The 14,469-nt window shown below is 47.8% G+C and overlaps 1 protein-coding gene across 2 annotated transcripts in view; it reads left to right on the top strand.

Moving 5' to 3' along the window:
* The first annotated feature begins 932 nt into the window (after window positions 1-932).
* Window positions 933-14,469, top strand: part of megf6b (multiple EGF-like-domains 6b) — a 60,255-nt gene continuing 46,718 nt past the window's right edge. The window contains exons 1-4 of one of the 2 annotated variants that reach the window (XM_056606979.1): window positions 933-1,307; window positions 2,366-2,500; window positions 3,866-3,975; window positions 11,145-11,249. In XM_056606979.1, the coding sequence (XP_056462954.1) occupies window positions 1,219-1,307; window positions 2,366-2,500; window positions 3,866-3,975; window positions 11,145-11,249 (439 nt within the window). In that variant the 5' untranslated portion in view covers window positions 933-1,218. Of the gene's footprint in view, window positions 1,308-1,361; window positions 1,730-2,365; window positions 2,501-3,865; window positions 3,976-11,144; window positions 11,250-14,469 lie in introns of those variants that run through there. The other variant, XM_056606980.1, reaches the window with a different exon arrangement.

Here is a 14,469-nt window from a genome sequence, read left to right as displayed (position 1 = left end):
TCACATGACAGAAAAGACTAAATTACCTTCCCCACCTTCCCTTCAATCTAAAGAAATCCTTTTCAGCCTCTACCCGTGCTCTGCCACGTTCTGCTGTCAGCCATCCAGTGTTAGCGAATGAGCCAGTTGTGCAAAGGATTGACAGAGGGAAGTAGTAGCAAATTCACCCAATGTTCCATGTGTAAGCTTGGAAAGGATGACAACCGTTCATCCGATGGACTTCCCACTTGGCAGGTTTTTATGTCTGAGGACCCCAAGAAGTGCAGTTTCGAATGCGAAGGTGCGAGTATGAGCGGTTCTCGAAAAAGCAGCAAGCATCATAACCTGTCAATTGCAGGTTCTGAAACATGCACGTTATGAATCGGCAAATATATATTTTTTATTTCGAAACGTGTCTGAAAGTAGAAAATTATAAGGCCTACTAAGATAATTTCCAGTGTATGTGACTGACTTGCACTAGCCAGGCAGCAGAATAAGCCCACACGATGGCGCCTTGAGGCACGGATAACAATCCTGAGAATTTAACAGGGTCGTTAGAATAGTCAATGAATGAGATGCATCCTTTGTTTTGGAAATGCAGCCCAAGGGTCATCCTCATCCACTGACCCTTGACCGCAGCTGTTTGACCTTCATAATGACACAGCCCCCTTTCCCTATAACCAGAGCCGCGTATTTAACTAACAAAGTAATCTTCTGCATCGGCACTTGTCTTCAACTTTTTAATCACTTTTTTTGTCAAAGTCAGCTTAAAATATTCGCATTTGATCTGAATAACTTTTTGCACCCATAATAACAAAAAGTGAAAATATATCTCTTTTTAAATTGATGGATGTAATGTAACGTTTTATTTTCTTCCCCAAACTTGATAAATTCATGTCATCCCATAGCCCATGCACCCTCCCTCCCCCATCCCCTATTAACAAGTCAATAGAAGCAGTAGCTACAACCTCTCTGCCTCTTCAGAAGTCGCACGCATGTCCGTTCAACATCTGCGCTAAACGCTGGCAAGCTGCGGTCGTGTCAGTGTCAAACCTCGCCGTGCCCGGGATACCATGGAAGAGTCGATGGAAGGTGCTGGTCCTATCTTCTAACGAGATCTGAGCTGCTTAAACATGTCTTAATATAGCCTATTGAACTAGGAAGATTTTGGGGGTTTACTTTTTTGGGGGTCAAGTGTTGCTTGTTTTTACAAAATTGATTTAACAGTAGGAAGAAAAGATGGAGATACTTTTTGCATTATTTTTTATTTTTACTAACGAGGTTCTGGCGTCCCGGTATGGCTTGGCCAATAACCTCCAACCATACATGTGAGTACCATTTGCCAGTTTTCACTGTGTCACTCCACTACCTGTAAGCAAACACACGTTTCAGTGACGCTTTCCTCTCTTTAACATTTCCTTGCGGACATGACCGTCACTTTCGTTTCCTATTTAAAGTTATGAGCCTCGATAAAGAAAACAATCCTAATTTTTTTCTGTTAAAAAGCATGAATTAATTCATACGAATATTTTCTTTTTGCAAGCAACTGATTCCGCGTTCTAAATGGTTAAATTAGATAGTGTTTATTGTACCAGCAGCTGCAGGTTCTTGTATTCTACGGCAGAGAGGCAAGTGTTTACCGGGAGATCTTGCTTAAGGATGAGAGCCGCTGCAGAGCCTACTACTTTTTTGTCCTTGGCGAGCGACCAAACGACTTCATGTAGATCGTATTGCACTTTAACAGTGTATCGTAAGTAGGCTGTGCTACAGGGAACAGTAGGGGGACATCAGTAGCACCTCACCCTGTCTGTAAAACCAGACAGGGTATTGTGCAAAGAATGGGGGGAATACTACCCTTGTTATACCTGGGTTAAAAGAGTAATCCTATCCGTCCTCCGTGGGAAAGTTTCATTACACATATGTGGACAACGCAGTTCCTTAAACTATATCCAGAGTTTTCTCTCAGACGTAGGCCTCGCTACTTTAAAAACATTTATAACATGTTCCAATCTATCCAGATATATCGGTATATTTCGGTATCGACTTATCTACAAATATAACATCTATCTTTCTGTTATAATCATTTGTTTTACTAGTCATGTGTAAGAAGAATACAATAAGACAATTAGAATTAGGAAAGCAGTATCTTCTGCTTTGCATCTGATCTCAAAGAGCGAGGTAAGAAAAAATTGCCATTAAAAATGTCCACAGTATTGCAGTCTAGCCTGACTATCGCAGACGAGAACACTCTGTGCGACCAAAGCCTCGACGTTCACCTTGTGGCTTCATATTTCCCAATAGAGCCCCCAAAGCATTATGTAAAACATTTTTCTGACATATGTTGAGTCTGTCACATTTTCTTCTGACACCTGTGTTGTGGTTCCAGGCCCAACGTGTGTGTGGAGAGGGAGGTGGCGATGGTAGCCCAGAGGCAGCCCTGCGTGCAGGCCTTCACACGCATGGTCAAGGTGTGGAAGCAAGGCTGCGTCGGACAGGCGTGGTGCATGGGCTATGAAAGACGGTGAGTCCCCACCCCGCCTCCTGCATTCACAACGCTGTCTGTGAGACCGCCTCCTATACTGCTGTCATAACTCCCCCTCATGTACCAATCTCTCTAGAGATACTTGACTTTACACGTCTTTTCCTCCTACAAGTACAGGTCGGCTGCCCAACATCAATACAGGATATGAGTCAAAGCCCTTTTTGCCTATTTTCCCTGTTCTGAAATCACACACATCCAAGCGACAGAATCAAACTCAACTGCCTATGTCCAATAAGAAGTACCCCGAGGAGGCACGTTTGTTTCTTTCCCCGGTTGCCTCATTATCTCCCTGTTGTACTTTGATCAGGGGGCTTTAAGGTTGTAGCACACAGTGTAAGTGCAAGGTAGAGTCCCATTTGGACTGCGGTTACAGGCTGTTCAGTGAAAGGGTGTTTCCTGGGCCCACAGAGCTCTGTAGCAGAGTGCCAGGGCAAGCATCAACCGGGACTGAAGGGGAGCTGTGTTTCTACCCCCCCCCCCCCCCACACACCCCCACACACACACACACACACACACACACACACACACACACACACACACACACACACACACACACACACACACACACACACACACACACACACACACACACACACACACACACACACACACACACACACACACACACACACTCATGCGCACACTTTGGATGCACTCCTCTTTCTCATGATCCTGCCTGCTTTCTCTGTGGTTCTGCAGTGTTTCTTAGTCGCGCCAGGGCCTTTGAAGACATCCAAGGGCCACAATTAGTTATCCGTAGACAACAGTTTTTTTCACAAGGGGTAATGACGGTGGATTGGAGAGAGAGGGGTTCTAAAGTACAGGGATAGACGCTGGAGCGAGGACTAGCTTCCCCCGCCTCACACTTTGAAAGACTGACTTAAAAGACTGGGAAAATGTTCAGCCGATTATCGTGCTGTTTGTTACCTCAAAAGGTCTGTGTGTGTGTGTGTCTTTTTCTATAAATCGCTATAATCAGGTAATTGCAACCTAAAAGGCACCTGAATATGTATCAGAAAGTAACTATAAACCAACAGGTGACCCAAGATTAGAGAGACACACACACACACACACACACACACACACACACACACACACACACACACACACACACACACACACACACACACACACACACACACACACACACACACACACACACACACACACACACACACACACACGTTAAGGTATTTTAAATGCTCTCTTTTTCATCCAGTGAAATTAATCAAATGAATGTTCTAAATTAACGTTTTACACACACAAGCACATAGTACTTTATTCCACTCATTTTGTTTTATAAATTCCTTAACTGCCAAAACCGTGTTTGGTTTTCCTTTGCAGGACAGCCTACTATACTGCCTTCAGACAAGTGTACAGACAGGACTATCAGACGGTTTACAAGTGTTGCCCTGGATGGTCACAACTGAACGGAGAAGCCGGGTGCCTCTATCGTAAGTAGTATTTTAAATTGAAAAAGAAAAAATATCCTAGATCAAAACAAAAGACACAAGTTTATCTTCAGAGGTGTGAGGACAAAGTGTTATAGCATTTTGCAGAGGTGGTTGATATACGATTCGGCAGGTGGAACGATGAGTTTTCAAACATCACCAGCACTGAGGCACAGCTCCACATGGGGTGGTCTTGAAAGAAGGGTCAAGGGGTCACAAGGTGTTCAGTTCCACCAAACTCCCTGGCAGATGTTATCAGTCCTCGCCATGCACTGCATCTGTCTTCCTAGTTTAAGAAAAAGACACAGGAAGAAAAATCTTAAAAAGTCCCCACTGCTCAACCATCAGAGTATTGAATTTACTTTCAGAAAAGCAAAGGACAATCTGAGCTTACTTCAGCCCCCTTCTCCCATCTGAGCCCCCCTCCCCTTCTGCCGTCGCACTTTAGATATTAATCCAAGGTCTTTTTGAGTGTAGCAGTAAACCCTTACATCCACCCATTGGCATCACTGTTTCAGCTCTCCTTGAGTTTCTGTGGTGATGGCTGGTCTAACCTGTGCACATTGATTGCTCAATGTATCACAGGTGCGCAGCCTCACCCATTCCCAGTCTTATCAGTCAGACTCGAGCCAGGTGAGTCTGTTTAAACCAGCCATCGACCACTCTCCCTCCACAGTTAGACTATGTAGTCTGTTATAAGTAAGTTACATGCGGTGTTACCACGTATAAGTTAGTTACACGTGGTGATACAGTTCCGAGACTTCCAACTTGGTTCCATCAGCACCTCTCACAACATCAACATTCTAAGACCCCCAAAAAGCACCACCACCTCGATGGAGTTGAATGACCTTCAGTAGACATTCTGAGGAAGAGGAAGGCAGAGCGAGGTAGAATGTGCCCATTGCCCCCCCCGTTATCCACAGGTCCCTCGTTGGGACTGGAGGCAGGAGAGCCGAGCTCCCATGGAGCGTACACTGTGGGCCTGCCAGCGGCTCATCTCCTTGTGGCTGGGCTTAGCTCCACACCACTGAGAGCAGAGAGCAGCTCTTTGATGGGATTGTACAGCCGCTGATCCACATTGCATAGCCTGCATACCTCAGACGACACTCTTGCCAAAGCCGTCACCCAAAAACAACCTGCATGTTGCCGGTCTGACCTGGTGCTCTTCTTGAGACTGCTCCCACGGGTTCCAGTATGCTAGGACCAGCCCGTCTGTATGACGCTCACAGCCTTCACATCCCCCAACGTCCCAGGTACTGCGGATCCCAGGAATGGTTGGCTTATGGGAAATGGCAGGCGATTCGGCGGGTTTCAGACGATGATCCTCATTGGATGTGCTTTTCATCGGGGTGTCATTACGGGGTCTGTGCTCTCCTCAAAGCACCTTTTGTCTCTGGGGAAGAGGTTACAGTATTAAATGATACAGGAGAATCATTAGGACTGTCTAGGAGTCTGGTTTGTTTTTAAACACAAAGAGTCGTCTTAACAGGCATTCCTTCTCAGTGCCAATTGATGTCTGCCCCCCCCTTCGCTAAATTGGGACGGTTTTGTTTTTCCTTTTGCGCGACAATGTTTGCTGTCTTCGACTTGAGGCAGGGCTTTTATCTCCTGTAACCGAAGACACGCCGGCACTTTGACAATGGACAAACTAATAATCCTTTTCTCTGAGACATTGACTCAGGATAAAGGGAAGCTCACACCACAATCCTCCTAGCCCTGCTCACTTAGCTATGTGCTATCAGTACCTTGTCTCAGTCAGCACTGTTCAATCCGTTGAGAGTGTTTTCAGCAGTGCATACAGCATCCAAAAGGGAAAAAACATCACCTTAGGTACAACTTTTAGTGAATGGCACTTACAACATAAAAACGCAGAGCAATGGGAATGCTTTGTGTTTAGTTGGTGATTTAGGGCCGTGTGCCTGTGGGGTCTCTTTTGTCTTCCCTTTTCCCACTGTCCTTTTCTTTTCTGTAGGTCAGATGGCATATCTTACTTGTGTGTGTGTGTGTTCCCTAATAAAATGTCAACAAAAACTAATTAGGCTAACGACCTGTGGCTATTGTGAGAATTATGTTGTAGAACCAGCCTAGATAGGGAGGGGGGCCGGGAAATACTTATATTTTAAATGTCTTCTCATCTCATAATGACTAATGACAAACATTTTGTTACCATACATGTCCTCTTTTGAATTAGGTAATCAGTTACATTCCACAGTGAATTGGAGCAGAGATTGACTTTTAGGAATAGGATGTCCAAAGAAAGTCCAGCACACAGGGCTAGACTGAAAGCCACTTGAGTCGCCATTTCTTTACCGTGTTAGATCTTGTAGAAAGCCGAGCACTCAATCTTGAATCTACATCCATTAAAAGGCTTACAGAACAGTCAAGAATGGCTCTTTATGCCTGGGAGCCAGTGTACTAATGAGGAAGTGCCTGCAAAGGGCTGTGTTACAGGCTCCAAAGAACCTGAAGGTGAGCGTTTGAAATTGGTTTCCTTTGAGTGTTGACCTGATGACTGTTTGACTCTCTTGAGTCTGGAGGCCTCGACTAGCGACACTCAACTCGTAGTGACTTCCTCCTCCTCAAGTGCTCTGAGGACCGCTAACTCATAGAGGGAAGAAACCTTTAACCCTACAAGTAGCCACCAGCGGGGTGAGAAGGAGCAGGCATGGCCAGGAGTGGGGTAAGGAGCCCCATGTTGATTGACAGCAGCCATGTGCCATTGTGAGAGGGGGGGGGGAGCAAGGACAATGGCTCCTCCAGTTCTGTTGTTCTCGTTAGTTTCCGCGAGGCCTCCTTTTGTTTCCTGGCTGGACAAGACTGGCATTGGTCGCCACATGGGACCCAGGCACAGACAGACTATTCCATGTCTTTCTACAAGTTTCTTGTCTAGTCAAGCTTCTTCAAGACAAGAAGCTTGTGGTTAACTTTTTGCTTACTATTTACAGTCATTTGATCTTCAGTGATTTTAAAATACAGTTCACAAGGAGCAAGTATGGATTTCTTAACCAAAATTGCCTCCAGGTATGTTGTTACATGTGTTCACTTCACATAGATGTGCACCAAAAGCTAAATGAACATGCAATGAATAAAAAAAAAAACTGCTATTGACCCCATGCCACCCGCAACCATGCTTCAAACTATACCAACTAAGTATAAGACATCTTGCAGTAGGCATAATCATCTTGGCCTTAAAGTGGTCATTTTATGTAAGGGATACAAAATTGACATATATGACACATATTGGCTGATTTAAGGATTTGCATCTAACCTGTCTGACTATCTCTGTATTCAAAAAGAGCACAAACAGCTGTGAGTCTTCATTTAATAGGGCCAGGGACAGCACTAAACTGCCTTGTATCCCTGCTGCTATGCCTTCTGCTAAAAAAAACTGCATGCAAACGTGTCTTTATGTAGTCCTTCCTAATGGAGCAAGGTTAGCAAATACTCACCTGCCTCTAGTTCTAGTTGAAGGTACGATAAATCACTTATGCCCTTTTCGTTCTAAACAAGTTTATTGTTGTCTTGTGTGGAAAATTGTGACACCATCTGAGCAGCAAACTCATTTTGACAGCCGTCTTTGGAATCTTTACCTTCATTCGAATATTTTTCCAGAGGACTGATCAAAGTCCCTCTGACACAGCTGCCCTCGGCATGCCCAGGTTTTCTCAGAAAACCCTTTGGAATGGCACATTCCTCTACACTGTAAAACATGATTTGTTGCCTCAAACACAGTGCTTCTGGTCTTGCGCATAACAATTACAACTCCAAGCGCAGGCCGGAGGGTATTAATACATTTTTCGTCCCTGAATTCTGTTAGACACTGTCTTCGCCCCGGGCGTTCTTGCGGGGGTCAAACAGTTTGTCGGAGCCAAAACAAACATCAGGCATTTAAAAAAAAAGCCCAGCTTCCTCTGTCGCTCATGTGGTCGCATGCCCCAGTTTTGTTTTGGGACCAGAGCCGGGCGTCTGGCACCTGCTTGCTCGGTGTCTAGCGGCCGGGCGTGAGTGGTTGACCCCTGGCTCTTTGGGGAGGCCGCTAATCCCCTCAGACAAGGTGTCTTTGTCACAGAGTGGAAGCGATCGCAGCCGCGGACAACAGTGGGTTTTTTGCGCGGGCGGCCACAGCGCATGCCGCGTTAGGGACTTTGTGTGGGGAGATTAGACGGTGTCAGGGGGCACTCAGGGTCAGAGTGATCAGAGGGCAATAAAATGACCTGGTCTGCTGCCATGCTCTGATATGAATGAGAGCAGAGTGGGTTTCCCCCCCCCATTTGATGTGTGGGCCCGGCACTTCATCTGAGTGACTCTGATCCTCTGTGATCGAGTTAAGTTGTAATAACAGCAATGAGCGAGCGACTCATCCGTCTGATCAGCGCTCACAGCTGCTGCGGATATCCTTGTCCCGAGGAATTCCTAGCGATGATGTTGTACAATTCAATTCTGCACGGTGGCTCAGTTGGCCGTATGTTTCTTTTTTTTTGTCATGTCATTCCTTCTTCTCATTCGTCGACGATAAGGGCCGTGAACCTACTTAGCGAGTGCATTAACGTTCAGCCCGCTACCAAATGACAGTGTACTTAGTGCTAATGCAGACAATGTAATGTGGTATGATTATTATAATACCGCGGTAGCTACATAGTGGGAAAGACTGGAAGTCATCAGAGGAAGATTAGGGGTCCGGAGTTGCTCTTCCTGTTCCTGGGGTAGGATGTCATTGCTCTCCATAATTGGGCTCAGTGAATTTTGGCCCCACATTATGAGAAAAGTAGATGAAGAGTATGTGTTAAACAATGAGCTTTATGTGTGTGTGTGTGTGTGTGTGTGTGTGTGTGTGTGTGTGTGTGTGTCTTTATGTATGTTTGTGTGTGCATGCATTTTTGCGTGCATGTGTGTGTGATTCTGTGTGTGTGTGTGTGTGTGTGTGTGTGTTGTGGCAACCCGCCACGTTGAGCGCACCAACTCCTCCCAAACAGGACAGCATTTCGTTGGTGAAAGCCAAAAAAGGCAGGTTTATTACAGAACATAAAGTCTCTCCAAACACAAATAACTTAAACCTCGGGAGGAATCAGCGGTCCCCCTTCTTCGTGGGTGGAAACCCGTCACCCACGAGGACCGGTCTCTCCTTGCAGGAGCTCCCGGGCTGGGAGAGCCCCGAATGAGTGGAGAAGCAGGCTATTTAAGCCCTGCTTCTCCACTTGTTCCTCAGGTGCTCTCAATATCCTTAATTGGCCTGGGCCGGGTTGCCACAGTGTGTACCTGTGTTTTTGGTTGCTTGCATTTATGCACTTACTGTGGGAGTGTGTTTCTATGCATTCATTTGAACACACACACACACACACACACACACACACACACACACACACACACACACACACACACACACACACACACACACACACACACACACACACACACACAGTGGGTTCAGTTCTGAGTAAGGCAACACTTTGGTCCGACGGCTGAGCAGGTGTCTGACGACAGCGTCATGGTAACGGCTGACAGGCGGATGTTTTGGCTGGGCCGCTCTCTGCAGGGGGAGCCGCTGAAAGACATGGAGGACATTACTCCGGCCCCTTTAGGCTGCTTAGAGGGGGGCCCCATCTGGATCTAACATCCTCCCTTTGTCACATGCTAGGTGTCGCAGCAACACCACACACTCTCTGGCCCCTGTGTGTCACACTGTCCACAAAACAGTAAGCTGTTGGACAAAACACGTGTCGCATCGTTAACATATTGCGTCAGTTGTATCAGTGTTTCTATTGTAGGTATATGCTGTATGTTGTCTATGATAACTCTTTATTTGGGACCTGAGGTTCTGAGGGGAGCCATCACAGAGCCCAGACACCGGTGAGGGGCGGAGTTAAGTCTTGTTTCCTGTTAGGTAACAGAGATATTCTACTGAAGAAAACTCATTTGCATGGCTGGATGAAGCTTTCAGAAGAAAGTGTATTTCTACACAGTAGACAACACAGTCGATTTGAATCCTTCAAAGACTCTTTTTACAGTTGACCTCTGCTGTCCAAGTTTTGTCTGCTATCTTGTTGCTTCCAGCAACAAGTTTGGCTGAAAAACATATGTAGCAAAATAAACTGAAACCTTCTGCCTTCAGGTTTGAGCTTGTCTGCCAGACTTAAGATATAACTCTGATTTGGGGTAACTCTGACCAGTAACCCCCCCAAAAAAGAACCACGTACAGCCGTGGGTGCTGACAGATCCTGCACTGGCCGATGGGATTAGACAAGTTCAACAACGCAGATCTGGCAGCCGCTGCTTCTGGAAGCTGGCTTCCCGAAGGGGTCTCTCTGCAGTGACCTGAGGAAGGATTGGTATTTAAAATCCTGCTGCGATCAGACTCTCCGGAGCACTCTGGCTCCATTCCCCGTGTCCACATACTGTACGGCCATGTCGGCCCTGGAGGGGAGGTGGAGCAGTCCGGCTCTCTGCACCTCTCACCGCCGGGTTACTGTGTGACTGATGATGCTCAGTGGAGCGCATCGCAGACAGCTGCATCTCACACCGCGATCAGCCTTAATCCACTGTCAGCCAAGCATCTAGACAGTCTCCCTCCAAAGTACGACACGACACAGCGGCCCACAGACCGACACGCAGACAGACAGACACACTTAACGTCCCATCACGTTAAAAGTGACGCCGTCTCCTGGAGGCTGTGGGTGTCTGGAATGTGAAGTTTCCTCCGCTCTTTGGGAGACTCTGATCGGTAACGCCTTTTGAGGCTGCAACAGCGTTGAGTGCACTCACACAAACACACACACACACACACACACATCCACTGCACGCATGCGCAAGCACATACAGAGCCACACACACACACACACACACACACAACCCAATGCACACAGACACACACAGACCCATTTGAACGCACAGCTGATTATTTTCTCACTTAACCATCCACAATAAAATCGTCTTTCACCCGCTGAGTGTTCTCCACTTCTTAAGGATGCCGAGCTGGCAGGCGGCATGTGATTGGTGAGTGTGAGAAGCAGGAGGGATCAGGGTGTTAACAGGCCCATGACGAGGCTCTGAAAGATCCAGGTCGCAGGGCAGATGTTGGAGACACCACCCGTTTCCACATCACTCATCAACATCTCTTCCTGTTTATCCGTGCCCGTCTGTCTCTCCGTCTTACTGTCTGTCTGTCTATCCCACAGCGGTGTGCAGCTACGGTGTGTGCTTCAATGGAGGCCGGTGTCGGAAGGGCTCCACCCAGCTATGCCACTGTCCGGCCGGCTTCAACGGACCCAGCTGCCAATATGGTGAGTCGCCCAGACAGTCTCTCCCCCGGCGTCCTCTTCTGCTCTTCCTCCTAATGGGAGCACTCGGACTCCGGCCTGGGTTCATTTCAGGCAAAGTTAACGGGGGAAAAGGTGCTTCAACTCACGCTGCTAAAATATGATACGGGTAACAGTTCGCTAGTCCGATGAGTGGATAGAAACTGAAAGAAATGCTATTTCGCTATGTGATTACAATCGCTTCATTGGTCCAACCAATGATTCTAATTAAATCTCCCAACTTTTCATATGTCAGCAATCAAATTTCTCAGCCGATGCATGGATAGCCGCTTCACTTCAACAGTGTGCTTCATCGCAGCCAGTCAGACGCTCTTTATCAGCGTTCCATTGTGAAAACAGAGCCCCTGAGGTAAAACTGTTGATAGCACCACACGACAGGAAATTCCTCTTAGTGCTCACTTTTCATCAGACCCCCAGCCCCCCCCCCCCCCCCCCCTCCCCGACTCTTGTTCCTTCCTTACTCTCCCAGACTGCTTAATCCCATCGGATACTGTCACCCTGACGGAGTTAGATCGCTTCAAGGGGCCAAACAATGCAAGCCCACTCTCCAAAGTCTTATCAGTCTCAGCCGGCTCTTCTCCCCGCTGGACAACATCCCAAACATTATTCTTGTGCTTTTGTGAAAGTATTTGTTTTGTCACGTCACCTCCAACTCACCGGCTGTATATCGAGCGGGCGCTGACACGGAGGTTGGTCTGGCCTAGAGACAGATGAGGTGAAGGTGGTCTTGCGTTGAGCTGCAGTGTGTTGTCTGCATGAACAAAGTTTTTCCGTACCTGGTTCTTGTGCGTCATGACTGGACCAGTACGGACAGATCCTAGTCTGGGTGATTGGTGGTTTGCAGCAGTAGCTAGCCAGCGCCAGCTCACTTAAGTTGAATGGAGGAGCTGATCATTAAGACGGAGGCTCCTTCGGTTCTTGGAGCCGCTGCCAGGGGAAAGCTTAGTCCGGATGGACCGTCGGGTGTCTTAACCAACCCAACTGTATTGGGGGGTGGGGGGGGCAATCAGGATATTGAGAAGAGTGCAGCCATGTGCTGGGGGCTATCTCCCTACACAATGTCTCTCTCTCTTAAGTTTAATTGCACATGTAAACACAGCTATGCGAGCGCAGCGTAAACGTTCAGGAGCGCGGGAGAACCAGCGAATGGCTCTTGATTGTAATCCACCAATCATGGGATGAACCCTCTTGTGATTAGAATGTAAGTCTCTCTGTGCAATAAGTAGCAACATGCTTCTGCTTTCCTAAATGTGTGTGTCTGTGTGTGTGTGTGTGTGTGTGCGTGATGTTGTGTACTGTGTGGTAACGGGTCTTAGTCTCCCTGATCACGGCTGTTATGTCAGCACGTTCTTCACTCCCCCCTGCGTTCAGCTCTTGAGGGATAGCCTTTTGGAGAACACTATACCTGCCAATTATCATGGGTCCATAATATCATCTGGAGTTTTATGGGTTGTTGATGCTACAAGATTTAGTGTGTTCGAAGGACACTGTGTGAGTGTGTGTGTGTGGATGTCTGTGTGTGTAACTGTGGTGATGTGGTGGTGTGGTCAATCACTTTCTGGTTTTCTTACACTAAAGAAGGGGACATGTGGACACAGAACAAGAGCAGTGTGCCCGATTGATGGAGAATAGGCGTAAAAGTAACTAAAGAGCCGCCTATTGTAGTACGGGAGGTCGGCGTCTTTTGTGATGGATATCTTTAAAAGAGTTGCACGGTTGTTGTTGTGGTGTTCGAGGTCATCCATCGGCCGCTCCGGTCCACGTCTATGCGAAGCTCCACTGAGCTCTTCTGCCATGTGACAGTCGGGATACACTAGCATTGTTGCCCGGGGTGATGGATAGCCGTCACCAGAGAGGCCGTAGAGAGGTCTAGCCAACCTGGTCTCACAGGAATCCGTGAAATGACTACGGACGAATAACTCGAAATCCGTGGACACATCACGGAAACACGCCGATTTCCGTTATGTGGCCACGGAATTCGCTCCAATGCAAGTTAATGATGCTGCTGTTCCGTGGCTCACACACGGATCCCCGTGTCAACGAGCGAGTCGACCACGGGGGCTTAACTCAAAACCCGGGGTGGTCTCACTGAAACACTGAAATTGTCCTTGTTGTGTCCACGGAAGTTGCTCCAATGCAAGTAAATGACAATGACAATGATACACACAGATTCCCGTTTCAATCTGTGTGTGTGCTCCCGTTTCAATCTGTGTGTGTGCCACATTTGACCACAGCGGGGGCTTAACTAAAAAATCCGAGGTGGTCTGACGGAATCACTTCAATTGTCCGTGATGTGGCCACGGAATTTGCTCCAATGCAAGTAAATGACATTGTTATTCCGTGGCTCACACACGGATATCGGCGTGTTTCCGTGATGTGGCCACGGATTTCGAGTTAAGCGTCCGACCGTAGTCATTTCACGGATTCCTGTGAGACCATGTTGGTCTAGCTGGTAGTCAGGCACCTGGAAGACCCTCCCACCACGCAGCCCACCTATACTGGGTGCCTGCAGATGCAGCGGGGGTGGGGGTGACATCACGTCATGTTGGCTCCTAACGGTCACCGTGGAGACGGGTGTGGGCCCAGCATTGATTCGCCCTCGCCGGTCGTAACCCGTGTAATGGTGGGTGTTTGACACCGGCGCTGATAAAGCCAGAGTTAGCGCCTTTTGTTGGCCGGGGTCTCTGTGGGTAAATTCTACGTTTTACGACGGCGTGCCCCCGGGCCAAGGTGAATGGCTGCAGGCACAGCACAAAGTCTTTCATTCCAGCGGGGTCCCCCTGACTTCGCCTCTGATGAATACCGCTGTTCATTCAGTGCCCGCTCTTCACCGTTGTCCAACGACGCCGTAACATTAAAAAGGGTCCAGACGCTAGCGTATCTTTGTGCCTTGCTCACATTCTTCCAGCCTGTGTGGATCTCTCTGCGGTTGTCCGAGCACACAGCGTTCCCCGCTCCTCTAAGCCCCAAACTGTTTTGATCGGGCTAACCCTTTTCAGTGGCGTCCGTCGTTGTTTTTCCCCGACCCCCTTGTCTTCCTGTTGACACATGTTTAGGTCTGTGTCGAGGGAGGGGAGCACCAGCCACGGTACGGTGGATCCTGGATGCCGAGTAGGGCACAGAGGCAGCGCTTTAAAGAGACGACTCACACGTCACGTCATGACTTAAAGGACTGTCAGCGGCT

The sequence above is a fragment of the Gadus chalcogrammus genome, chromosome 13, assembly GCF_026213295.1.
Source record: "Gadus chalcogrammus isolate NIFS_2021 chromosome 13, NIFS_Gcha_1.0, whole genome shotgun sequence".
NCBI classification, from domain to species: Eukaryota; Metazoa; Chordata; class Actinopteri; order Gadiformes; family Gadidae; genus Gadus; species Gadus chalcogrammus.
This window is presented reverse-complemented; position numbering and strand designations above follow the sequence as displayed.